The sequence below is a fragment of the Oncorhynchus nerka genome, linkage group LG4, assembly GCF_034236695.1.
Source record: "Oncorhynchus nerka isolate Pitt River linkage group LG4, Oner_Uvic_2.0, whole genome shotgun sequence".
NCBI lineage: Eukaryota > Metazoa > Chordata > Actinopteri > Salmoniformes > Salmonidae > Oncorhynchus > Oncorhynchus nerka.
The window spans coordinates 63,507,664-63,533,941 of record NC_088399.1 but is presented as its reverse complement, the minus strand read 5'-3'; the positions used below and the strand labels follow the sequence as shown (position 1 = coordinate 63,533,941).

Below are 26,278 nucleotides of genomic sequence, written 5' to 3'. Positions count from 1 at the left end.
TCTCAACACACACACGCACAAGCATTTCGCTACACGCCCAATAACATCTGCTAAATACGTGTATGTGACCAATAAACATTTGACTTGACACACTGATCCATTAAAAATGTCATTCTGCAACATTGTTTAGTTTTAAATGTGACCCGTCCAATCAGATAATACAGATCTTCTGATTGACAGATAACTATGCAGGCGTGTTCTGCAGGCATTGCACATGTGGATAGTCAGCTGTCATTCAACTCATGTCGGCTTGCTGTCAGAGTCACATTTTAAAAACAAGCAGCTCTCCTCTTCATCTACCGCTGCTTCCAACGTCAACCAACAAGGCAGACAACACCGGTCCCCGTCAGAAGAGAGAACGCCGCCCCCGACTTCATCCAATATGGTTTTACATATATAGAAGACAGTCAGGGTGAGTGTAGACCGCAGAGGATCCTATGCAACCAGCTGTTAGCTAATGAGAGCATGAAACCCTCCAACATGAAAAGGCATCTGGGCACCAAGATACAAGCCACAAAGATAAGACAGCTGACTTTTTTATTTAAAGGAAATGTCAGTATCCGGAGGCCTTGAACACGATTCATTGAACAACGTCTGAACGGTAGAAGAAAAGGCACTTTGCGCCTTCATACCTTGTCGTCCAGCGTATTGCTAAGTGCAACAAAAACCCCACACCAGCGCAGAGGATCTCATTCTCCCTGCTGCGATTGATATGTGCACTGAACCCGTAGGAGTGTCAGCCGCCAACACACTTCAAACCACACCCCCTATCCAATGACACCGCGAGGAGGAGAATCCTGGACGTGTCTGAGGACAAAACACGCCAGACATCAGAGAGCATCAGTGCAAATGGCCATGACGCACTGCAGCCGGATGAATCCACAGATGTGGCTAACCATGCCATTCTAATGGTCTATGTCAGACACTGCAGCCGGATGAATCCACAGATGTGGCTAACCATGCCATTCTAATGGTCTATGTCAGACACTGCAGCCGGATGAGTCCCCAGATGTGGCTAACCATGCCATTCTAATGGTCTATGTCAGACACTGCAGCCGGATGAATCCACAGATGTGGCTAACCATGCCATTCTAATGGTCTATGTCAGACACTGCAGCCGGATGAATCCACAGATGTGGCTAACCATGCCATTCTAATGGTCTATGTCAGACACTGCAGCCGGATGAATCCACAGATGTGGCTAACCATGCCATTCTAATGGTCTATGTCAGACACTGCAGCCGGATGAGTCCCCAGATGTGGCTAACCATGCCATTCTAATGGTCTATGTCAGACACTGCAGCCGGATGAATCCCCAGATGTGGCTAACCATGGCATTCTAATGGTCTATGTCAGACACTGCAGCCGGATGAATCCCCAGATGTGGCTAACCATGCCATTCTAATGGTCTATGTCAGACACTGCAGCCGGATGAATCCCCAGATGTGGCTAACCATGCCATTCTAATGGTCTATGTCAGACACTGCAGCCGGATGAATCCACAGATGTGGCTAACCATGCCATTCTAATGGTCTATGTCAGACACTGCAGCCGGATGAATCCACAGATGTGGCTAACCATGCCATTCTAATGGTCTATGTCAGACACTGCAGCCGGATGAATCCACAGATGTGGCTAACCATGCCATTCTAATGGTCTATGTCAGACACTGCAGCCGGATGAGTCCCCAGATGTGGCTAACCATGCCATTCTAATGGTCTATGTCAGACACTGCAGCCGGATGAGTCCCCAGATGTGGCTAACCATGGCATTCTAATGGTCTATGTCAGACACTGCAGCCGGATGAATCCCCAGATGTGGCTAACCATGGCATTCTAATGGTCTATGTCAGACACGTCTGGGATAACAACTTGGAGGACCAGTTCCTTTTTAGTGCTGATTTGCCCACCACCACCATCTTTAACACAGTGGATATGTACCTGGGCTCTGTGGGACTGGCCAGAGGCTGTCTTTAACACAGTGGATATGTACCTGGGCTCTGTGGGACTGGCCAGAGGCTGTCTTTAACACAGTGGATATGTACCTGGGCTCTGTGGGACTGGCCAGAGGCTGTCTTTAACACAGTGGATATGTACCTGGGCTCCGTGGGACTGGCCTGGGATGGGTGCGTCGGTGTGACCACTGATGGGGCAGCTGCCGTGACGGGACAGCGCTCCGGGGTAGTAAAGTGGATCCTGGCGAGAGCACCGAGTGAGATGTTTAACCACTGCTTCCTACACAGGGAGGCTTTGGCGGCGAAGGACATGGTGCCTGAGCTCCACACCACCCTCCACAATGTGATCAAGTGTGTCAACTATATCAAAAAGAGTTCCAGGTTAAGCAGGTGTTTCCAGGCCTTCTGCAGGGATATGGAGAGCGAGCACCAGCAGGTGCTTTATCATGCAGGGGTCCGCTGGCTCTCCAGGGGTAAACTGTTGAGTTGCTTTTATGAGCTTCGGACATTTCCATTGTGGCGGATATTTCTGATCATCTGAATTCTCTCAACGTGTCAATGCAAGGGGAGGGGGGCGCAATCGATTTGAACAGAGGGACAAAGTGGAATCCTTCAAGATGAAGCTTACCGTCTGGGCAAATCATGTTTCCCAATGCTGATGTAGAGATTCAGAATCCGATCAACATAGCGCACCACGTCACACTGAAGAAAAACCCTTAAACATCATCTTGGTCAAGCTGCTGGGAAAGTTTTGCGACTACTTCCCGGAGGAGAGCGACCACTTCCCGGAGGAGAGCGACCACTTCCCGGAGGAGAACAGGGGACTAGATGACTGGACAGGTAACCCCTTTCGAGTGGAGATGGGAAGCGTCACGTTGCCAGGCAACGAAAAGGATCTGCTGATGGTGCTGTCATTTGATGGCGGACTGAGCATGCGCTTCCCGGGAAATGACACCGCCACAGTTCTGCTGCAGCGTAATGGGAGAGTATCCTGCTCTCGCCTGTCATGAGTCATGCTGCCGTTCAGCACTACCTGTCTGTGTGAAAGTGGCTCCTCTGCTATGGCCGTGCTGAAAACTAAAAGCAGAAACAAACTGGGCAGCCAGCATGACCTCCAAGTTGGCCTGTCAACCATCTCCTCAGACTTCAGTGAACTTATCGAACTGCAGAAACCCCCCCCCCCCACCGATAGGTCTCAGACACACAAACACACAATAAATAAACAGGTGAATTAGTTATTGTTCACTATGTTAATTATTATGGTTAATTAGCTCTGACATTCATATGACATTTCATTGAACGGGTTAAGAACGTACACCTTTAAAAGACATTAAGGTTGTGAAACTATTCCCATGGTAATTGAGGATTAGGGATTCCTGATGATGGTTGTTCTCTCTACTTTAAACACTGGTATGTGTTACTGTTCATTGACATTATTGGACTGGTTTTGATGTTCTGAGTCTGATCATGTATTACACCCCACTCCTGAACTGGCCTCCTAATTAAATGGCTCATTCTAAACTGAGCTTTTTTGTTTTGTTTAATTTCTGTTTGTAAGTTTGTTTAAAATGTATGTATTGAGAGACGCAATGATGGGGATGGGGTGAGAGAAGCACCGAGCGGGAAGAGGGAAATGGTGTACGTATGTATGGGTGTGTGTGGTATGTATGTGTGTATGCGTATATATGTGTATATGCATGTGTGTATGTATATGTGTGTATGTATATATATATATATATATATATATATATACCCAGGTATGTGTAAGTGAGGGCTGTTTTTTTGTTGCTTTGTCTCTGTTGTTGTATCTCTTAATATGGGTGAAAATTGTGAAATTCCAATCAAAGTACTGTTACAAAAAAAAAATGTCTCATTCTCCTGAACTGATAATAAATGTCTTCCTAGTTAACATGGCTGTGTAATGACTTTCTTTACAACCATAACTGAGACAGAGTCTATTTTACAAGTGAAGCTTTCCCAGGAAGGCAGCTGCAACACAACATTACAAAAGGTAATCATCGACAGTCCATAATATTGGGTCGCGACTCAATTGTCACTGTCAAATTTGGGTCTGCAGGCAAAACCAGCTGAGAAACACTGATCTAGAGGGTACCATAAACCTGCCTCTCAAACTCTCTCCGACCTGAATGACCTGTGCCCTGATAGGTTGCTAGGGAGGTTACTAGGGGGCTGGACATCTCCCCGTCCTCTTGACTCTGCAGGTCACACAATACTGTCAGTCTCCCTCAAGCAGTGGCAGAGAGCAACATCTCTGTCTCTGTCCGTCAACAACTGGACTCACTCATATCTCTGGATGGGTTGGAGTGCTGCCTGAAGTGAGTTGTGACGTGTGTATATCGTTCTTCATAGTTAGTTACTACTGTTGTCTATTGCATGTTGCCCCTCGTGAGTTTACTGTGTGCTGTAATACTCTGCAGGTGGCATACGCAATCTATACAGTCTTTACTGCTGTATTCTGTAACATTCTGTATCTCTGCCTTTGTGCCCTGCTGTAGTCATTGGGTATGTGTGTATTCATTCCCTCTGTTTCTGTCCATTACAGAACCACTACCGTTTCACCCCCGTGTTCATGTTCTCCTGTGTGTGAATCAAGTTCCTGTGTGTTAACTCTTGGGACTGCTCCCAGTGACTCCCTGTGGGATCGGCTGCTGGAGCTGATCAGGCCTCTCAGGGAAACTCTCTACAACACCCCGTCACCCCCCCCGTCACCCTCGAACCGTGGGGCAGAGTTGGTGAGTCACAAACTAGTCAAATACGTAGAGCCGGGTCGCTTTTTTTCATTCTCTCTCAGGGGAATAGGCTCTAGTGTCAGCCTACTGGAGCTGTACGTGTGTGTGACCCCCAGGTCCTGAGGGTGACAGGTGAGTGTGTAGAGGGTTGATTATTTCATGAACCTATATCATGTTATGTCAAAGTTATCCCTGTGAAGCACATGCAGAAGCGATTTGGAGTTGTTGAACGGGAGAGACACAATGTATTACAATTGAATTTGAGTGAACTGAATGATGAGGACGAAGAAGAAGAAGAGAGTGATTGAATTTTAAAAAACAACAGCGTAAGAATTCCTCTTCCTCTGTCCCGCGCGAGCACACTCAAAAAAAATACACTTTTCTTTTTGTTTCTACTTTGTCAGAAGAAGCTGTAACTGGACGATGTAACACAGGAGTCTGACGATAGAGTTTGCGAGAATAGCACTGTCCGTGACCGTAATCCCCCCCAAGTCTAATAGTATTTTGGAAACGTTTCCATTCCTCCTGAAAGCCCAAAATCGGCTGACTTCACTGAATAGAGATCCTGGTCGTGATGCTACATTATGTGTTACAGCATCATCCCAGTGAGGACAGTGAGAGGTCTGCTGTAGACTGATGGCCTATCGTAACCTAGAGTCACACCTTTCCAGTACTCCTCACCCCGCCCCAAACTCCACCCTTAACACAGTTACCATTCAAAAATCATCTGTTTACCTCAGAATTGTTTCATTGCGACCAAAGAGAACAGACCGAATGGACATAGTTTTCAGCGAGCCAGCTTCTTTCTGTGGTGCTACCCGTTCCAGGGTTTAGGACCGTAACCACCAGAGGACTTGAAAATGAGCCGGAGCTGAGAGGATCACTGAAACTAAAAAGGTATTTTGATTTCAGTGCATTTTCTATACAAGAAAATAGCCTATCAATGTATAGGCATACTGTGTAATAAAATCAATAATTGTACACAAAAAAATGTGAACGTGTGTTTGCAGAGCATACAACCATGCCGACAACCGTCCCGTGGAGATCAGTGGACAAAGGGCTGAACAACGGGGCGCACCCCAAAAACACATGGTTGCCAAGAAAGAGGTGCGTTTCGCTAGATTCTTAAAATGTGTTTCTGTACACAGCATTTGTGTGTAGGAGTAGAGAGTGTTTATCGCCGCTTGTAATTCATCATTGACCTGCTGTTTCTATCATAGCCCACCGTAATCGATGGGGGCTCAGGGCGGTACCACTCCGCTCCTCTGATGAAGGTGCACACGGATCAGACTCAAACTTTGAAGACGGAGATCGAGTCATCGAAGGCAGACCAGCAGAGAGAGAAACATTCTCGGAGGGCAGAGACACGGGCCACAGCTGATGCATTGGTCCAGAGCCAGGCGGCATTGACGGAGAATGGGGCGTTGAAGAGGGCGAGGAACGAGATGGGAGTCACAATGCCAGGCACACCAGTGAGCTCTGGAAGTCCACCTCAGACAGGCAGAGGCAACAATCCCTCCACCCACGATGGGCTATTAGCAGGACGACTCTTGCCAAGTTGATTTCTATTTTTAGGGACTTGAGATGTATTAATGGATGTTTATCTACTAATGATAATGACGTGAAGACGGAGATCAAGGAGGGTAGGAGGAGCAAGCTCTGCCTGCTCATTACAGAACGCGTGATTCATCTGTTCTCCGAGCATTTCTAACCGTGGAAAAGCAACAAACACAAGAATAACCGACTAACAAATTAAAATCAATCCCATATGGTCTATTCTAACAGAAAAGGTTTTAAAGTCTTTAGCACAGCCAAGATTAATAACAGTTGAATTGGTTCCTGGTTTAGCCGACATGTTGCCGGTTGATTTACCGTTATTCACGGCTCCTTTTCTCTTCTCGGTGCTGGAGTTCTTTTAACAACTTGATGGTGTAGCAATATCCTCATAAACGAGACATTAACATGAATCTTCTCTCTTCATTTCACCCACAAAACAAAGTCACCAAAAGGCTAGTCCAGTCCCGTGTAGCTCAGTTGGTAGAGCATGGTGCTTGCAACGCCAGGGTTGTGGGTTTGACACCCACGCGGGACCAGTATGTGTGCCACCTGGGGTGATGATGAGCACAACTCCATGAATGATTGATTGAGGTCCAGTATGTTGACGCAGGCCTTCAGGCCGGTATGTAAGTTATGTTCAGACAGCTGCAGTAAAACAGTCCTACAGCTCCACGTCAATACAATCAAAACCTTGAACCCACCTGTCCCTGGATTTAACCAAACACGTGTATCTTACACTCTAGCAGTAGGCCTACATTAAGATAAATATCATAAAAGACTAAACATGATACTAAGACTATTTACTTCAAAAGAACAGAATAGCGTGTTTTAAGATGTATTTCTGTGCTGTAGTAGCTGAGGCTATTGGTTGCTTCGTGTCAAGGAAATTCATTACGTTGTTATGCTCTTTCAGATAGGGTATAGGAATCAAAACGTCTGGCCTGCATGGACCTCTGATACGTTTTGATCCCTATACCCTATCAGAGGTCCATGCAGGCCAGACGTTTTGATCCCTATACCCTCTGGCCTGCATGGACCTCTGATAGGGTATAGGAATCAAAACGTCTGGCCTGCATGGACCTCTGATAGGGTATAGGGATCAAAACGTCTGGCCTGCATGGACCTCTGATAGGGTATAGGGATCAAAACGTCTGGCCTGCATGGACCTCTGATAGGGTATAGGGATCAAAACGTCTGGCCTGCATGGACCTCTGATAGGGTATAGGGATCAAAACGTCTGGCCTGCATGGACCTCTGATAGGGTATAGGGATCAAAACGTCTGGCCTGCATGGACCTCTGATAGGGTATAGGAATCAAAACGTCTGGCCTGCATGGACCTCTGATAGGGTATAGGAATCAAAGCGTCTGGCCTGCATGGACCTCTGATAGGGTATAGGGATCAAAGCGTCTGGCCTGCATGGACCTCTGATAGGGTATAGGAATCAAAACGTCTGGCCTGCATGGACCTCTGATAGGGTATAGGAATCAAAACGTCTGGTCTGCATGGACCTCTGATAGGGTATAGGAATCAAAACGTCTGGCCTGCATAGACCTCTGATAGGGTATAGGAATCAAAACGTCTGGCCTGCATGGACCTCTGATAGGGTATAGGGATCAAAACGTCTGGCCTGCATGAACCTCTGATAGGGTATAGGAATCAAAACGTCTGGCCTGCATGGACCTCTGATAGGGTATAGGAATCAAAACGTCTGGTCTGCATGGACCTCTGATAGGGTATAGGAATCAAAACGTCTGGCCTGCATAGACCTCTGATAGGGTATAGGAATCAAAACGTCTGGCCTGCATGGACCTCTGATAGGGTATAGGGATCAAAACGTCTGGCCTGCATGGACCTCTGATAGGGTATAGGGATCAAAACGTCTGGCCTGCATGGACCTCTGATAGGGTATAGGGATCAAAACGTCTGGCCTGCATGGACCTCTGATAGGGTATAGGAATCAAAACGTCTGGCCTGCATGGACCTCTGATAGGGTATAGGAATCAAAACGTCTGGCCTGCATGGACCTCTGATAGGGTATAGGAATCAAAACGTCTGGCCTGCATGGACCTCTGATAGGGTATAGGAATCAAAACGTCTGGCCTGCATGGACCTCTGATAGGGTATAGGGATCAAAACGTCTGGCCTGCATGGACCTCTGTAGGATTACTTGGGGAAGTAAGCAAAGCTTTATGAAGACGCCCTCAAAGACGCCCGCTGGAGGTTTCAAAGATGCCCGCTGGAGGTTTAAAGACGCCCGCTGGAGGTTTCAAAGACACCCCCTTGGAGGTTTAAAGACGCCCGCTGGAGGTTTAAAGACGCCCGCTGGAGGTTTAAAGATGCCCGCTGGACGTTTCAACGAGCATTAACGGCAACAACGGCTGACAGCAGAATACTCTGACGTTAAGCACTGTGACATGCTGTACCGTACCCCAGCACCCTGCAAGCTGTGCTGCAGTATGACACTACTTTTAAACGAGGAACCACTGTAGAGGGGCGCACACAGCTGGGCCGTGTGGATAACACACACACACACACAAACACCAACACAGTAAATCAACGGCTCCATCTGCCCTCCAGATTCAGTCTGCCAGTGGGATCTCTATCATCATGTGTTAGTTGTTCAACCAGACTGGAATAAAACAGATCAGCTCAGACCTCTACAGCACATATGTCAGAGTCAAGGCCCGCGGGCCACATCCGGCCCGCAAGAAGGTTTTTTACGGCCCCTGGGATGATCTTGATTTATTATTAGAACCGGCCCGCAGCAAGCCGGCAGCCCGCAGATCTTTTACACGCACCAATACTACATTTCCCACAATGCAAAGGTGACGCACCGAGCAGTAGGCTGCTTCATTTCAATATTTATTGGCACAGCAGTCGTCAGCATCACAGTAAAATTAACTTTCAGATACCCATCAAAAATGGCAAAACGGAAGGTGGATACTGAGAACCGGGGGTTTCAAACAAGGTGGGAGTCGGAGTATATGTTCACGAAGGTAGCTGGAAAACCTGTGTGTCTTCTGTGTGGAGAAAGTGTGGCGGTACTGAAAGAGTATAATCTGAGACGACATTATGAAACGAAACACGCGGACAAAAACAAGAATATGGACATGGAACAAAGGCTACAAAAGGCAGAGGAATTAAAACGAGGCCTCAAATCTCGACAGGCTCTGTTCAAAAAAGCCAAATCACAAGGCCAGGCTGCTGTCAAGGCCAGTTTTATTTTGGCAGAAGAGATCGCTAAATCAGCCCGGCCATTTACGGAGGGGATTTCATCAAAAACTGCATGATTAAAGTTTGTGACGAAGTTTGCCCAGAAAAAAGGCAACTCTTTTTAAATGTGAGTCTGAGCAGAAACACCATTGCCGAGAGAGTAGACCAGTTGTCCATCAATCTAAAAGAGCAGCTTGTGAAAAAGGGAAAAGATTTTATTGCATATTCCTTGGCTGTGGATGAGAGCACCGACATTTCTGACATTGCCCAGTTGTCAATTTTCATCCGCGGAGTGGACTCCAACCTAAGCGTGACAGAGGAGTTTTTGGCTTTACGTCCTATGCATGGCACAACTACGGGGCATGATTTGTATGAAGAGGTGTCAAGATGTGTAAATGAGATGGAGCTGCCTTGGGAAAAACTCGTGGGTTTGACAACCGACGGAGCACCTGCGATGTGTGGACACAGGAGCGGACTGGTGGCGAAGATACGGGAAAAGATGCAAGAGGAAAACGCGACAGGTGAGCTGACAGCTTATCATTGTATCATACACCAGGAAGCGTTGTGCGGTAAAGCCTTGAAAATGGAGCATGTAATGAGCATCATCACGCGCACAGTTAACTTTATCAGAGCCAAAGGTTTGAATCACCGCCAGTTCAAGGCATTTCTGACGGAGTTAGAAACGGAGCATGGTGATTTGCCTTATCACACAGAGGTGCGATGGCTAAGCCAGGGAAAGGTGCTTCAAAGATGTTTCGAGCTTCGTGAGGAGATTTGTCTGTTCTTGGACAGCAAAGGGAAAGACACAACACAACTCCGAGACGAAATGTTTCTGTGTGAAATGGCTTTTCTGTGTGACATTACGAGTCATCTGAATGCAATAAACTTGCAGCTGCAGGGTCGGGATCGTGTCATCTCTGATATGTACAGTACAGTGAAGGCATTTAAAACCAAACTGACTCTGTGGGAGACGCAGATGCGGAAAGAAAATTTGAGCCACTTTCCCAGCTGCCAGACCATGAAAGAGAAGCTCTCTACCAGTGCGTTCCCGAGCACACAGTTGGCTGATAAAATAGGTATGCTTGCCGCTGACTTTCGACGCCGATTTGCTGACTTTGAAGCACAAAAAGCAGGTTGGAACTGCTCGGTAACCCATTTGCTGTTGACGTGGAAAGCTCACCACCAAACCTCCAAATGGAGTTGATTGACCTCCAATGCAATGATGCACTGAGGGCAAAATATGCGGCAGTGGGTGCTGCGGAGTTCGCCCGTTTCCTCCCGGCACAATGCCCCAGCTGCGCATCCAGGCTGCTCAAACGTTGTCTATGTTTGGCAGCACATACCTGTGTGAACAACTGTTTTCTTTGATGAACCTGAACAAAACATCACACAGAAGTCGACTTACTGCTGAACACCTCCACTCAATTCTGAGGATTTCTTCAGCTCAGAGCCTTACCCGAACATTGATGAACTTGTGGAAAAGATGGGACACCACCAAGTATCACCCTCAACCTCAAACAAGTGAACATTACTGTGCAATCACATATTTAGAGTTTTTACTCAGTTCAAGTTTAAAAGTTAAAATTTAATATTTGTTTTCACTGCATGTTACTTCTCCTTAAACAAAGTGTTGTTTTTGATTAATAGATTTTTGCACTTTATTTTTTTGTATTTCAATCCAATTATATTTTAAAAATATTTCAGTTGAGTGGATGATAGAAAATTGCTATTATTGTTTTTTCTTTGAAGTAAATTTAGCCCACTTTTGCTAAAATAGAAAATATAGTCTACTGATGGTGCCTTGAATACCGGTTTCTTTCATTTAATGTTCATGTTATGGGGATATTTATATAAAGGAAATTTGTCTTTTGTGTCTGTTGAAAATTAAAGATTACTGACAGAGCCATAAGAAAATATTGCTTTATTTATCTGATCATATTGTAAAATATTTGTTAGGTTTTCAGTAGGTTCAATTAGGTTCACTAGACTATATGCGTCATTTAAAAATTTTTCAATGAACATTCGAACAGTCCGGCCCTCGTCTTGTAGCTGATTTTTTTATTTGGCCCTCCGTCCATTTGACTTTGACACCCCTGCTCTACAGTGGGATGATGATGTCACACCTTCACCACGGAGACAGAGAGAGTTGATGAGGAGACTCAGAGAGTGTGGATCTATTCTACACCAGCTGATGTTGGCTTGGTTCTATCTACTGTGTTGAAGATGCACGCCGTGTTCAGTACAGTAGTGTTATTCTAACTAATGGATGTTATATAAGACTGTAGTTTTCAGTGAGGTGTGTCAATGAATAAAACCCTGTTGATAAATGAAGACTGTCCTCTAGTGATGATGTCAGAGATAAATAGAGGAAGTGAGAGAGTATCCTCTGTTCAGTCAGGAACAACAGGAGAGAGAGATGGAGACTCACATGAGGAAGACGATCTCTCAATAACGTGAGTCTACTGGAGCAATACAGTGTGTGTGTGTGTGTGTGTGTGTGTGTGTGTGTGTGATCCCCAGATCCTGAGTGTGTGGTTGTGTGTGAGTGTGTAGAGTAGGGCAGCCCCCTGACAAAACAAAATCTTGGTCGACCGAGAGTCGTCTGTTCTTTGTCAAAACGTGTATTTTTCTATATATAGACTGTTTGATGAAATACTGAAGACAAACAAATGACTCAGGAGGACTACGCTGTGTTAAAAATGACAGCGAGTGCCTGTGACTGGCGCACGTTGTCAGCCTCTCCTCCCTGCTGCAGCGAACAGGCACCACAGCACAGCAAGCGTTTATCGCCGCTGTCCGCGCTGAAGCTGCCACACAATTACAGCCGTGTAGTTTCTAACTTGTTTCTCGGACTGGGAGAAGTTGAAACCGAAATCCCTAATTTGTTTAGGAAAAACATTCCCTGTTCCCCATTCCCTGTTCCCAGGTGCTGTTACATTACAATATCATGTTTTCTGACCGTGTGGAACAGTGTAAACAACACTAAAAAACTGATAAGTGTACCAGAGAGTCTGTTCCAATGAATAAAACAGAAAATATATATAAAGCCTTTATTACAGCTGTAGGAGCCGTTTTGTCCTGTTTATGTGTTGTGTGTATGTTGTCTGTCAAGGGCTATTTTAACCTGTTTTGTACAATAGAGGGGACTATATGTTGGGGTCATGGGTCACTGGTCACATGTGTATAGCTAGGACAGGTGACCAGGAAGGGTTAGTACAGGAGAGAGTAGACGACATACAGTTGTTACCGTATCACAGACAGCTGAAAGAAGCATCTCTCTGCACCTTTTCTACAGGAACATGTGTATTAGAGCTACTTATATTAGATATGAGCATTAAATAGGAACTTCACCCTAAAAGAGTAACATTTGGGAAAGCTGATTCTCGTGGACGCGTTGTGTACAGCTCTCTCCTGTGTCAGAGGCTGATCATAGGGAATCGCCACTACAACAGTAAGAACTTAACTCTCGTTGTAAACTGGACTAATGGATCTTTGCATGCAGCATGTCGGATTATTGGAATCACTCCTGCTGTGCCTACGACAACGAACAAGGGTCGTGGCAAACATTTCCCGGAGAAACGAGAAGAATCCAGGAGCCAAATCCTCCGCGGCGTCGCTCACCAAAAGGACATGGGTACTTGCGCTTCACTCTTGTGCTGCGCGGTGCGAGTTGAACACTGTTTTGTCAATTGTAGCGTTGTGGAATAGGAAGTGGAGCCAGTGTTTCATAGGGAAATGCTATCCGATATGTGGACGCTTCATTTCTGAGCATTAGAACAGAGTATTGGGCTCTGTATTATCTTAACACTGAACGTTGAATAAACATTCTGCTGAATGGGCTGCGTGAGATGAAGACGGACTGTAAAGGATGTGTAGAACAACGTTCTCTCCCAGAACAACTGCTCTGACAAGATGTTTACTGAAGATATCCGCAGAACATTTAAGATATTGACAGATGTATAATGAAAAAAAAGACTCAAAATTGTGGACTGTGTGAAACAGGGTCCGCCTGACTATGTACAGCAGGGTCGTATTGGGGCCAGCGTGGAGATGCTGATTGGCAGCGATGCTTCCCAGGTCATCGCCCCCGCTGATAACGACAGTGTTGGAGATGGACCCCACACCGCTGGGACCCGATTGGTGTGGGTCTCCGGCGGTCCCTTAGGAGAAGGTGGTGACAACCCGGGAAAGATTGGCTGCCTTGCTGTTACTGCCCACCCCATTTACATGAGACACGCAGGAACAACACACTCCATGTTACAGGATGCTGCCTTGGACGACTTCAGAGCTGACCTTGTTATAGGCTGAGATGGGGCTAAGAGACTACAGAGCTGTACTTGTTATAGGCTGAGATGGGGCTAAGAGACTACAGAGCTGTACTTGTTATAGGCTGAGATGGGGCTAAGAGACTACAGAGCTGTACTTGTTATAGGCTGAGATGGGGCTAAGAGACTACAGAGCTGTACTTGTTATAGGCTGAGATGGGGCTAAGAGACTACAGAGCTGTACTTGTTATAGGCTGAGATGGGGCTAAGTGACTACAGAGCTGTACTTGTTATAGGCTGAGATGGGGCTAAGTGACTACAGAGCTGACCTTGTTATAGGCTGAGATGGGGCTAAGAGACTACAGAGCTGTACTTGTTATAGGCTGAGATGGGGCTAAGAGACTACAGAGCTGTACTTGTTATAGGCTGAGATGGGGCTAAGTGACTACAGAGCTGACCTTGTTATAGGCTGAGATGGGGCTAAGAGACTACAGAGCTGACCTTGTTATAGGCTGAGATGGGGCTAAGAGACTACAGAGCTGTACTTGTTATAGGCTGAGATGGGGCTAAGTGACTACAGAGCTGTACTTGTTATAGGCTGAGATGGGGCTAAGAGACTACAGAGCTGTACCTGTTATAGGCTGAGATGGGGCTAAGTGACTACAGAGCTGTACTTGTTATAGGCTGAGATGGGGCTAAGCGACTACAGAGCTGTACTTGTTATAGGCTGAGAAGGGGCTAAGAGACTACAGAGCTGTACTTGTTATAGGCTGAGATGGGGCTAAGCGACTACAGAGCTGACCTTGTTATAGGCTGAGAAGGGGCTAAGTGACTACAGAGCTGTACTTGTTATAGGCTGAGATGGGGCTAAGCGACTACAGAGCTGTACTTGTTATAGGCTGAGAAGGGGCTAAGAGACTACAGAGCTGTACTTGTTATAAGCTGAGATGGGACTAAGCGACTACAGAGCTGACCTTGTTATAGGCTGAGAAGGGGCTAAGTGACTACAGAGCTGACCTTGTTATAGGCTGAGATGGGGCTAAGCGACTACAGAGCTGACCTTGTTATAGGCTGAGATGGGGCTAAGTGACTACAGAGCTGACCTTGTTATAGGCTGAGATGGGGCTAAGTGACTACAGAGCTGACCTTGTTATAGGCTGAGATGGGGCTAAGTGACTACAGAGCTGACCTTGTTATAGGCTGAGATGGGGCTAAGCGACTACAGAGCTGTACTTGTTATAGGCTGAGAAGGGGCTAAGAGACTACAGAGCTGTACTTGTTATAGGCTGAGATGGGGCTAAGCGACTACAGAGCTGACCTTGTTATAGGCTGAGAAGGGGCTAAGTGACTACAGAGCTGTACTTGTTATAGGCTGAGATGGGGCTAAGCGACTACAGAGCTGTACTTGTTATAGGCTGAGAAGGGGCTAAGAGACTACAGAGCTGTACTTGTTATAGGCTGAGATGGGGCTAAGCGACTACAGAGCTGACCTTGTTATAGGCTGAGAAGGGGCTAAGTGACTACAGAGCTGACCTTGTTATAGGCTGAGATGGGGCTAAGTGACTACAGAGCTGACCTTGTTATAGGCTGAGATGGGGCTAAGCGACTACAGAGCTGACCTTGTTATAGGCTGAGATGGGGCTAAGCGACTACAGAGCTGACCTTGTTATAGGCTGAGATGGGGCTAAGTGACTACAGAGCTGACCTTGTTATAGGCTGAGAAGGGGCTAAGTGACTACAGAGCTGACCTTGTTATAGGCTGAGATGGGGCTAAGTGACTACAGAGCTGTACTTTGTTATAGGCTGAGATGGGGCTAAGTGACTACAGAGCTGACCTTGTTATAGGCTGAGATGGGGCTAAGTGACTACAGAGCTGACCTTGTTATAGGCTGAGATGGGGCTAAGTGACTACAGAGCTGTACTTGTTATAGGCTGAGATGGGGCTAAGTGACTACAGAGCTGACCTTGTTATAGGCTGAGATGGGGCTAAGTGACTACAGAGCTGTACTTGTTATAGGCTGAGATGGGGCTAAGTGACTACAGAGCTGACCTTGTTATAGGCTGAGATGGGGCTAAGTGACTACAGAGCTGACCTTGTTATAGGCTGAGATGGGGCTAAGTGACTACAGAGCTGACCTTGTTATAGGCTGAGATGGGGCTAAGTGACTACAGAGCTGACCTTGTTATAGGCTGAGATGGGGCTAAGTGACTACAGAGCTGACCTTGTTATAGGCTGAGATGGGGCTAAGTGACTACAGAGCTGACCTTGTTATAGGCTGAGATGGGGCTAAGAGACTACAGAGCTGACCTTGTTATAGGCTGAGATGGGGCTAAGTGACTACAGAGCTGACCTTGTTATAGGCTGAGATGGGGCTAAGTGACTACAGAGCTGTACTTGTTATAGGCTGAGATGGGGCTAAGTGACTACAGAGCTGTACTTGTTATAGGCTGAGATGGGGCTAAGAGACTACAGAGCTGACCTTGTTATAGGCTGAGATGGGGCTAAGTGACTACAGAGCTGTACTTGTTATAGGCTGAGATGGGGCTAAGTGACTACAGAGCTGTACTTGTTATAGGCTGAGATGGGGCTAAGTGACTACAGAGCTGACCTTGTTATAGGCTGAGATGGGGCTAAGTGACTACAGAGCTGTACTTGTTATAGGCTGAGATGGGGCTAAGTGACTACAGAGCTGACCTTGTTATAGGCTGAGATGGGGCTAAGTGACTACAGAGCTGACCTTGTTATAGGCTGAGATGGGGCTAAGTGCTAGCAACCTATGGTCCTGCAGATCATCCCTCCATGAAGACACAAACACAAACATTGTTGGCTCCTTTTTTTGCATTTGTATAATTGTTTCTTGCTTAAGTCAGAGAACAATAAGGAGCCGTTTTGTCCTGTTTATGTGTTGTGTGTATGTTGTCTGTCAAGGGTTATTTTAACCTGTTTTGTACACTAGAGGGGACTATATGCTGGGGTCATGGGTCACGTGTGTGTGTGTGTGTGTGTATGTGTGTGTGTGTTTGTGTGTGTATATAGCTAGGACAAGTGACCAGGAAGGGTTAGTACAGGAGAGAGGAGACGACATACAGTTGTTACCGTATCACAGACAGCTGAAAGAAGCATCTCTCTGCACCTTTTCTACAGGAACATGTATTAGAGCTACTTATATTGATATGCGCAATAAATGGGAACTTCACCCTAAAAGAGTAACGTTTGGGAAAGCTGATTTTAGTGGATGTGTTTTGTACAGCTCTCTCCTGTGTCAGAGCCTGTTCATAGGGAATCAACACTACAATAGCAAAGACCAAAAACAGCTGCATGCATTCGTGGATTGTGGTTTATTTATTGTTTAGACTAATTATTAAATTCTCCCTTTGTTATTTAGTTTTAAAACTAAAACGCTTGATTGCATTTCAACGCATGAATGACTGGTCTGTGTGATGACATGAATGAATGATTGATCGATTGATACAGTAGTCTATATATTGAAATACTGGCCAGTACCCGGGTGGCGCAGTGGTTAAGGGCGCCCGGGTTAGGGAGTGCTTGGTCGGTAGGGGTGTCCTTGTCTCATCGCGCACCAGCGACTCCTGTCCTCCTGTGTGCGCTAGCCAAGGTGGCCAGGTGCACGGTGTTTCCTCCGGCGCATTGGTGCGGCTGGCTTCCGGGTTGGATGCGCACTGTGTTAAGAAGCAGTGCGGCTTGGTTGGGTTGTGTATCGGAGGACGCATGACTTTCAACCTTCGTCTCTCCCGAGCCCGTACGGGAGTTGTAGCGATGAGACAAGATAGTAGCTACTACAACAATTGGATACCACGAAATTGGGGAGAAAAAGGGGTCAAATTCAAAACAAACAAAAAAAAAAGACAAAAAAAATAAATACTGGCCAGTAAGTAAGTTACGGTATTAACAGGACGCGCTCTTAGGCCTCCAGCTCAATGCTGGTTATACAAGGCTACTACTCTACGAAGCCTACTAATGATAACAACATTACTTATTATAATGATGGTCACAATAATAACTTTAATAACAACAGTAAGGAGGAGATCAAGGAAAAATTAGGGTATAGGATCTAGAGCTGCGTGCCTATTGTGTGACAAAACAGGTGCTGTTAGATTACAATATAATTTTCCTGACCATTTGGGACAGAGTAAACAACACTAAATAAATGATAAGTAGTACCAGAGTCGTTTCTAACGAAAAATGTAGTAAAGCCTTCATTATAGCATTGCAAATATTAAAAACATCCGAATTTATGGAATGGCTTTATCCGACTTGTTGCAATTGCGCGAGGCTTGGAATCAGCAGGCTATTAAACACTCAACCAGGCAACACAAGCAGGATCTGTCTTATTTCTATATATATATATATATATATATATATAGATGATTTACGAAGCCAGGAACATTTAACAAGTTAGGCTGTTGATTATAGACCTTATCAAGTTGGGTTTCCTCGTCTCCTCACTTCTCTGCTGACTACGCCGCATTGTTCTCAACACCAATATTCTGGTTAACTTCGCTATTATGCACATAGCAACATATAGGGGAAAGGCGCCAATTCAACACTGCATTGTAAATGACTTTTCAGAACCGAGGACAGCAACCACTACCAACACGGGTGAAAGAGCATTTGATATAAAATAACGTTACATATACATTTTCAGTAGCATGTCGTTGATGGACTGTGCCATCACCCAATGGATTAGTCTACTAAGATAAGAGCCAATCAGATAGGTAGCGTGTGCACCGTGTAAACTGCTCGACTAAAGAAATCTCAGTCGACCAACAGCCTAGCGACCAAACAATCAACCAGTCGACAAAATGGGGTCAACCCTAGCAGAGAGTTCCCCTGAGAGGCCTGATCAGCTCCAGCAGCAGGCAGAGCCCACAGAGAGTCGCTGGGAGCTTTGGTCCATTAGAGCAGAGAAGACCAAACCCACATCACCATCATCACTATCACCATCATCACCATCAACATGTTCTGCTCCGCTGCTTCTCTCTAGTGTCCCATCAGATCAGAGAGTCACTCAGGGAGGCTAGGGAGACTACAGCTCTACAGTCCCATCAGATCAGAGAGTCACTCAGGGAGGCTGAGGAGACTACAGCTCTACAGTCCCATCAGATCAGAGAGTCACTCAGGGAGGCTGAGGAGACTACAGCTCTACAGTCCCATCAGATCAGAGAGTCACTCAGGGAGGCTGAGGAGACTACAGCTCTACAGTCCCATCAGATCAGAGAGTCACTCGGGGAGGCTGAGGAGACTACAGCTCTACAGTCCCATCAGATCAGAGAGTCACTCAGGGAGGCTAGGGAGACTACAGCTCTACAGTCCCATCAGATCAGAGAGTCACTCAGGGAGGCTGAGGAGACTACAGATCTACAGTCCCATCAGATCAGATCAGAGAGACACTCAGGGAGGCTGAGGAGACTACAGCTCTACAGTCCCATCAGATCAGAGAGTCACTCAGGGAGGCTAGGGAGACTACAGCTCTACAGTCCCATCAGATCAGAGAGTCACTCAGGGAGGCTGAGGAGACTACAGCTCTACAGTCCCATCAGATCAGAGAGTCACTCAGGGAGGCTGAGGAGACTACAGCTCTACAGTCCCATCAGATCAGAGAGTCACTCAGGGAGGCTGAGGAGACTACAGCTCTACAGTCCCATCAGATCAGAGAGTCACTCAGGGAGGCTGAGGAGACTACAGCTCTACAGTCCCATCAGATCAGAGAGTCACTCAGGGAGGCGGAGGAGACTACAGCTCTACAGTCCCATCAGATCAGAGAGTCACTCAGGGAGGCTGAGGAGACTACAGATCTACAGTCCCATCAGATCAGAGAGACACTCAGGGAGGCTGAGGAGACTACAGCTCTACAGTCCCATCAGATCAGAGAGTCACTCAGGGAGGCTAGGGAGACTACAGCTCTACAGTCCCATCAGATCAGAGAGTCACTCAGGGAGGCTAGGGAGACTACAGCTCTACAGTCCCATCAGATCAGAGAGTCACTCAGGGAGGCTAGGGAGACTACAGCTCTACAGTCCCATCAGATCAGAGAGTCACTCAGGGAGGCTGAGGAGACTACAGATCTACAGTCCCATCAGATCAGAGAGACACTCAGGGAGGCTGAGGAGACTACAGCTCTACAGTCCCATCAGATCAGAGTCACTCAGGGAGGCTAGGGAGACTACAGCTCTACAGTCCCATCAGATCAGAGAGTCACTCAGGGAGGCTGAGGAGACTACAGCTCTACAGTCCCATCAGATCAGAGAGTCACTCAGGGAGGCTGAGGAGACTACAGCTCTACAGTCCCATCAGATCAGAGTCACTCAGGGAGGCTGAGGAGACTACAGCTCTACAGTCCCATCAGATCAGAGAGTCACTCAGGGAGGCTGATGAGACTACAGCTCTACAGTCCCATCAGATCAGAGAGACACTCAGGGAGGTTAGGGAGACTACAGTTCTACTGTCCCATCAGATCAGAGAGTCACTCAGGGAGGCTGAGGAGACTACAGCTCTACAGTCCCATCAGATCAGAGACACTCAGGGAGGCTAGGGAGACTACAGCTCTACTGTCCCATCAGATCAGAGAGTCACTCAGGGAGGCTGAGGAGACTACAGCTCTACAGTCCCATCAGATCAGAGAGTCACTCAGGGAGGCTGAGGAGACTACAGATCTACAGTCCCATCAGATCAGAGAGACACTCAGGGAGGCTGAGGAGACTACAGCTCTACTGTCCCATCAGATGAGAGAGTCACTCGGGGAGGCTGAGGAGACGACAGCTCTACTGTGGGGGACAGAGGGGAGCACACAGCTGGGCCGTGTGGATAACACACAAACACACATAAACGCACGCACAAACACACGCACACACCAGCAATGTAATGTGAGTTAACCTGTTGGGCAGCTGTCGAACTTGTTTTCTGTGTCTGTGAACTATCTCATCGGCAGCCCCATACAGTCCTGGTGGAGTATAGACTGGTGAACTGATGGAGCTCACTCACTACCTTTATGTTACAGTAATATAGTACATATCTGCTGCTGTGGTAACACCATAATAAAACACTTCCTTTAGAAGAGTGTCCGGTATGTGTTCGTTTTGGTTTAACTTAATCACTATAGAGCAGAACATTTTGTCAACGAGGGTTCTTTTAAATCTATTGGCTATTAAGACTGTATGTACATCACAAGAAATCTTTGTGTGAGAAAGAGCATTGACCGTTTGTCTGACTGTCTGTGTGCACATGTACCTGTGGACTTGGACTGGTTGAAGCGATCCTTTAATGTTTGGATGTTGACTTTGAAGGTTTGATGTTCACCAATCAGGCCCTGAGTCTGGCTGTCCCAGTAATCGGCTCCCTCTCTCTTCATCCACTCAGTCTTGGGGACTGCAGTCTTGGTGCTGCTGTCAAAGTACATGAACTGGCCATTGTCTACCAGACCCACTGCAGTGAACTCTGGGTAGTCAATATCACCTGAGACTGCTGTGTAGAAGTATTTCAGAGAGTGGGTGGCTGTGGAAAAGAGCAGAGAGAAACAGATCAGGCATGACATATACTTTTAATTTTGTTTATCAGACACGGAGAACAAAAACATAACTAATGTTCTATCAGGAGAGTTATCTGGAATCAGTGGGATAATGTAGATGGAGACGCTAAACATACTATTCTGAAATGGAACAATGCAATATTGCCAAGCAGATATTTCTGTGGATTATGACATACATAAGTGAATAATGAAAACACAGTATCTCTTCCAAATGTGTGTGTTCATGTTTGGAATGAACGTGTCAGAGAAGTACACTGATAATAACTCAAGCCCAAGAACACCATCACTGTAAGACTAATAGATAATAAGATCTTTACATTTTAGCTTGGACTGTATTCATCCCCTGATAGGAGCTACCAAGTGATTTATACTATTTGATTCTGAGCAGACTCAGCAAATGTAACATGGCATCAAAATAGACTTTTATGACAGTCTAATAATAGTGGGTTATATTTCATTAAGGTGAGAAAACGGCAAAACACATATTTAGGTTTTCTTGATTTCTGTTGTTCACAGTACTGTGGGGTGAAGCTGACATCATATTCAGAGAGGATACCAATTCTGTTTCTCAAAGCTGGCAGAATTGACTGTTTAGCCTATTTTCTGAATATGTCAGTAGCACCCCAGTGTTGTCACTGAGCAAGCTATAGGCCGATGTGGTTTAGACTTTTAAACAGGTTAACACTCGCAAAGCCGCTGGGCCAGACGGAATACCAAGGAACATTCTCAGAGCATGCGTAGAACAGCTGGCAAGTGCCATCATGATCAATTTCAACCTCTCCTTGCCCCAGTCTGTAATCCCAACATGTTTCATGCTGGCCACCATTGTTCCTGTTCCTAAGAACTCCAAGGTAACCTGCCTAAATGACTATGGTGTCATAGCACTCACATCTGTAATCACAAAGTGCTTTGAAAGGCTGGCCATCAATCAGTACATCACTGGGCCCAAGCTCCCTGCCATCCAGGATGTCTATATCAGGCAATGTCAGAGGAAGACCCGAAAAAAAGACTTTAGCCACCCAAGCCATAGACTGTTCTCTCTGCTACAGACAGGCAAGCGGTACTGGAGCATCGGTTCTCTGACCAACAGGCTCTGAGACAACATCTATTCCCAAGCCGTAAGACTGCTAAATAGTTCATCAAATGCTTACCTGGACTATCTGCATTGACCCGATTTTGTACTGATTATATGCAAACTCACAAGTCTCTATCCACCCACTCACTTGTGTAACCTTTATTTAACTAGGCAAGTCAGTTAAGAAAAAATATTATTTACAATGACAGCCTACACCGGCCAAACCAGGACGACGCTGGGCTAATTGTGCGCCGCCCTTACAATGACACTCACACAAACCCACACACACCAGATTATTGAACACTATAGTTTTAAATATGCTTTGTGGAAAGTAAAAACAATTCCGGGGAAACAATTTGAATACAAAAAGGACTACCTTTGAAAACTATTTGAATACAGATCTGAGAAAGCAACTACTTTAAAAAAATGTTTGAATACAGATCCTTATTTTCTGAAACTATTGGATTGGCTGCCTTCAACTAATATGACTCCCTAAAAACACGCCACTTCAATACAAGTCGCTTTTTGTAAGTTTAGGAGAGAATTTTCCCATCCCTTTTCCTAACATTAACCTAATTATCCTAACCTGCTGTGTAAGTTCTCTTTTCCTAACATTAACCTAATTATCCTAACCTGCTGTGTAAGTTCTCTTTTCCTAACATTAACCTAATTATCCTAACCTGCTGTGTAAGTTCTCTTTTCCTAACATTAACCTAATTATCCTAACCTGCTGTGTAAGTTCTCTTTTCCTAACATTAACCTAATTATCCTAACCTGCTGTGTAAGTTCTCAAAGTGGCGTGTTTTTAGGTAATCTCTCCAACTAATGACAGGGCTGTATCTGAAACAGCATGTTAAAGATAGAAATATTATGAATAACCACACACAATCTCATATACTCTTCCAATCTATCTGACTGTCATAATTGATCTACACAATACATTTATATCTGAATATATTCTCGCTGAATGTCCATAATCAAGTAAAACAAATGATATTTTGTACAGATAAGTATAAATAAGTTGTAATACTCAACTACTGTATGACTCTTTCAACATGTCACTGAAAAGGTTGAAAGATGCAATTCATTTTATGATTTTATGAGTAATTCAAAGCCATTTGCAAACATCGATAACAGCAAGTTGGGTGCAATTCAAAAACAACTTCAAACCTCTTTGTCCGTCTGAGGGTAAGGTAAGTGTTCTTGTTTCAAACACACACTATACCATTTTTTTACCAAAATACAAACTAACATGATTTTTCACCTACCTTGGCTGTGGTTGATTCAAGAAGGCAGTTTTTGGATATTTACTTTCCTTTTAACACTTAGCCTAATAGTAATATGTTGTTACTGTTAGTATTCTCAGTAACACTGAACATTAAAACTGTTCTTATGCCTGTGTAATAAAACAAATTACTTTTGGAGCAACATTTTATTAGCATGTTACATAATACTTTTTTTTTTTTTGCATTTGAATTGCACAGCAATGAGCTGAGAGTGTTTGTAAGTACTGTGCACAAGATGAATAGTCACTGTTGCTTTATCCACTGATGTAATAACTATTATGCAATTAAAGCAATGTCCAGTTCTATGTAACAGCAATGTTGTTATTAATCAAAGTTACTACACATGTATAAGAACTTGATGTCAAATGTTACTGTATAACCTTATGTCTCACTCATTATGAAACTATATTTGTTAGTCATTTGGAAGCTGCATAAATGGTCGACTCTAATGTTGAGGTGATTCCATGTCCTTCATGTATTTAATTCTAAGTTATAGGCTACATTAAAATCCATATACAAGAGCCCTCGAAACCATGCGCTTATTATCATATATTTAGACTAATTCAACTGACTGTTGTAGTTTGTTGGTTCTTCATCAAACATTTTTCGGCCATCAAATAAACATATACTTTCTGTTTTCAAATAACTTGCCTATATTAAAAATGGTTTTCTGAGAGGTATTCAAAATACTATCAAAATACTATCAAATATTATTAGACCTGTATTTGAACATCAAAGAAAATAGTTGCCTTTTAGTTATATAACGTATATTTGACTACCTTGAGTATTTGAAAAGTTTTCAAATAAACTACAAAATAAAACTATTTTCTGCCCAGGTCTGACACATACACACAGTTTCATGTTCATCATATATGCTGCTACTATTTTCTTTCTTATTATCTATCCTGATGCCTAGTCACTTTACCCTGCCTATATGTACATATCTACCTCAACTATCTCTCTCTGTACATTGACATGGTACTCCCTGTATATAGGCTCATTCTTGTGTTTCATTCTTCTTGTGTTATTATTTCAAATGTTCTAATATAACTTGTATTATTATTTTAATCTAACTCTACATCGTTGGGAAAGCGCATGTTACAAATTTGATTTGATAGTCAAAGGGATGCTTGCGTCTATAAGACAGTAAACTTTATTTCTGGTATAATACTGCCACCTTGAGGATGTTACTGCAAAATAACATGCCAAATTAATTTTCCTTGCAGGACAAATTGATGTACTTTCCCACATCTTCACCTTCATCACAAAAAGATTTGAACTGAAACTGAACCTACTGTAACTTGAAAAGATTGGAATTACAGTACACATTTCCAAGCCATATGATTGCACCCCTCATATGCTTATTACGACTTAATGTAAAACGTGATTTCATTCGGTAAACACTTTCTCTAGTACCAACCCACTATCACCTGCTCAGTTAGGTGGGGAACAGTCAAATCGAGGTATCGGTAAACAGGACAGGGAGTCATGGGTCCAGCTTCGTTAGGGGAGGGTTTGGCCGGGGTATGGCGTCATAGTAAATAAGAATTTTGTTTAATAACTTGCCGAGTTAAATATAGGTTCAATAAAAAAAGAGCAATTATATTTTGGTGGCAGACCCAAATAGTGATTTTGAATATTCCAAAACTCCTAAAGATATATACATTTTATTTTATTTATAATGACCATATTGCATAGACCCATCAATCATCTTTTTTTTCTCAAAATAAAGAATATAGACCTAGGCTGTAGTGTATCTCTGCATCCAGTACGAATGAAGTTAGAGGTAGTTTTGCGAGCCAATGCTAACTAGCGTTAGCGCAATGACTATCTGTTGCCGTAGACTTCCAGTCATTGAGCTAACGCTAGTTAGCAACTTCCTTCAAACGGCATGCAGACATAAAAATGAGACCTACGAGTTCATCTGGCTCTGATGAAGTAGATTAAGGACATTGTCAAAATCCCGTCTAATTAATTTCAGCATACCGCTAGGCCTTCAATAAATGACCTACATAAACGGATTTTTTTTTTTTTTTTGTCAAATCTAAAATAACTTTATACTGACCAGCAGATGCAGTATGAAGAAGGCCTATTCCCAGCACCAGCGAGATAAAACCATTCATTTTGACGTTCATCAATTCCAAACTATCTGGTGTCTCTAATAACTGTATATATTATCTGAAGTTTAACTCTAACACCGTTAGCTACTTCAGCCGTAAGGAACGAATGTGGTGACGTTTATTTCGCACCAATTTATATTGCGCGTGTATGTCGTTTTTTGAGCCAATGATAATTTAGCCAGCTCAAGCATCATTCGAATCCGGTTGGAACTAAGCAGCAAAGGTTCACTTACGAAACTGAAAGTAAGTTGTGTGTTGTCAGTAAACCATTCGGCCAAAAATAGTGCTCTCATTGGGCCTGGCTTGGGGATGGGGGTCTAGATATTTGTATATTTTATATTTGAGATTATTAAAATAGCCACCCTTTGCCTTGATGACAGCTTTGTACACTCTTGGCATTCTCTCAAACAGCTTCATGAGGTAGTCACCAGGAATGCATTTCAATTAACAGGTGTGCCTTGTTAAAAGTTCATTTGTGGAGTCCCTTTCCTTCTTAATGTGTGTTTGAG

The 26,278-nt window shown here is 44.7% G+C and overlaps 1 protein-coding gene across 1 annotated transcript in view; it reads right to left on the bottom strand.

Moving 5' to 3' along the window:
- LOC115128382 (BOLA class I histocompatibility antigen, alpha chain BL3-7) overlaps window positions 1–25,890 on the bottom strand; it is a 30,775-nt gene extending 4,885 nt beyond the window's left edge. The window contains exons 1-2 of the mRNA XM_029658190.2: window positions 25,715–25,890; window positions 20,991–21,254 (exon numbers count right to left, since the gene is read on the bottom strand). Coding sequence (XP_029514050.1) covers window positions 20,991–21,254; window positions 25,715–25,784 — 334 coding nt within the window. The 5' untranslated portion in view covers window positions 25,785–25,890. The remainder of the gene's footprint in view (window positions 1–20,990; window positions 21,255–25,714) is intronic.
- Window positions 25,891–26,278: the final 388 nt, after the last annotated feature.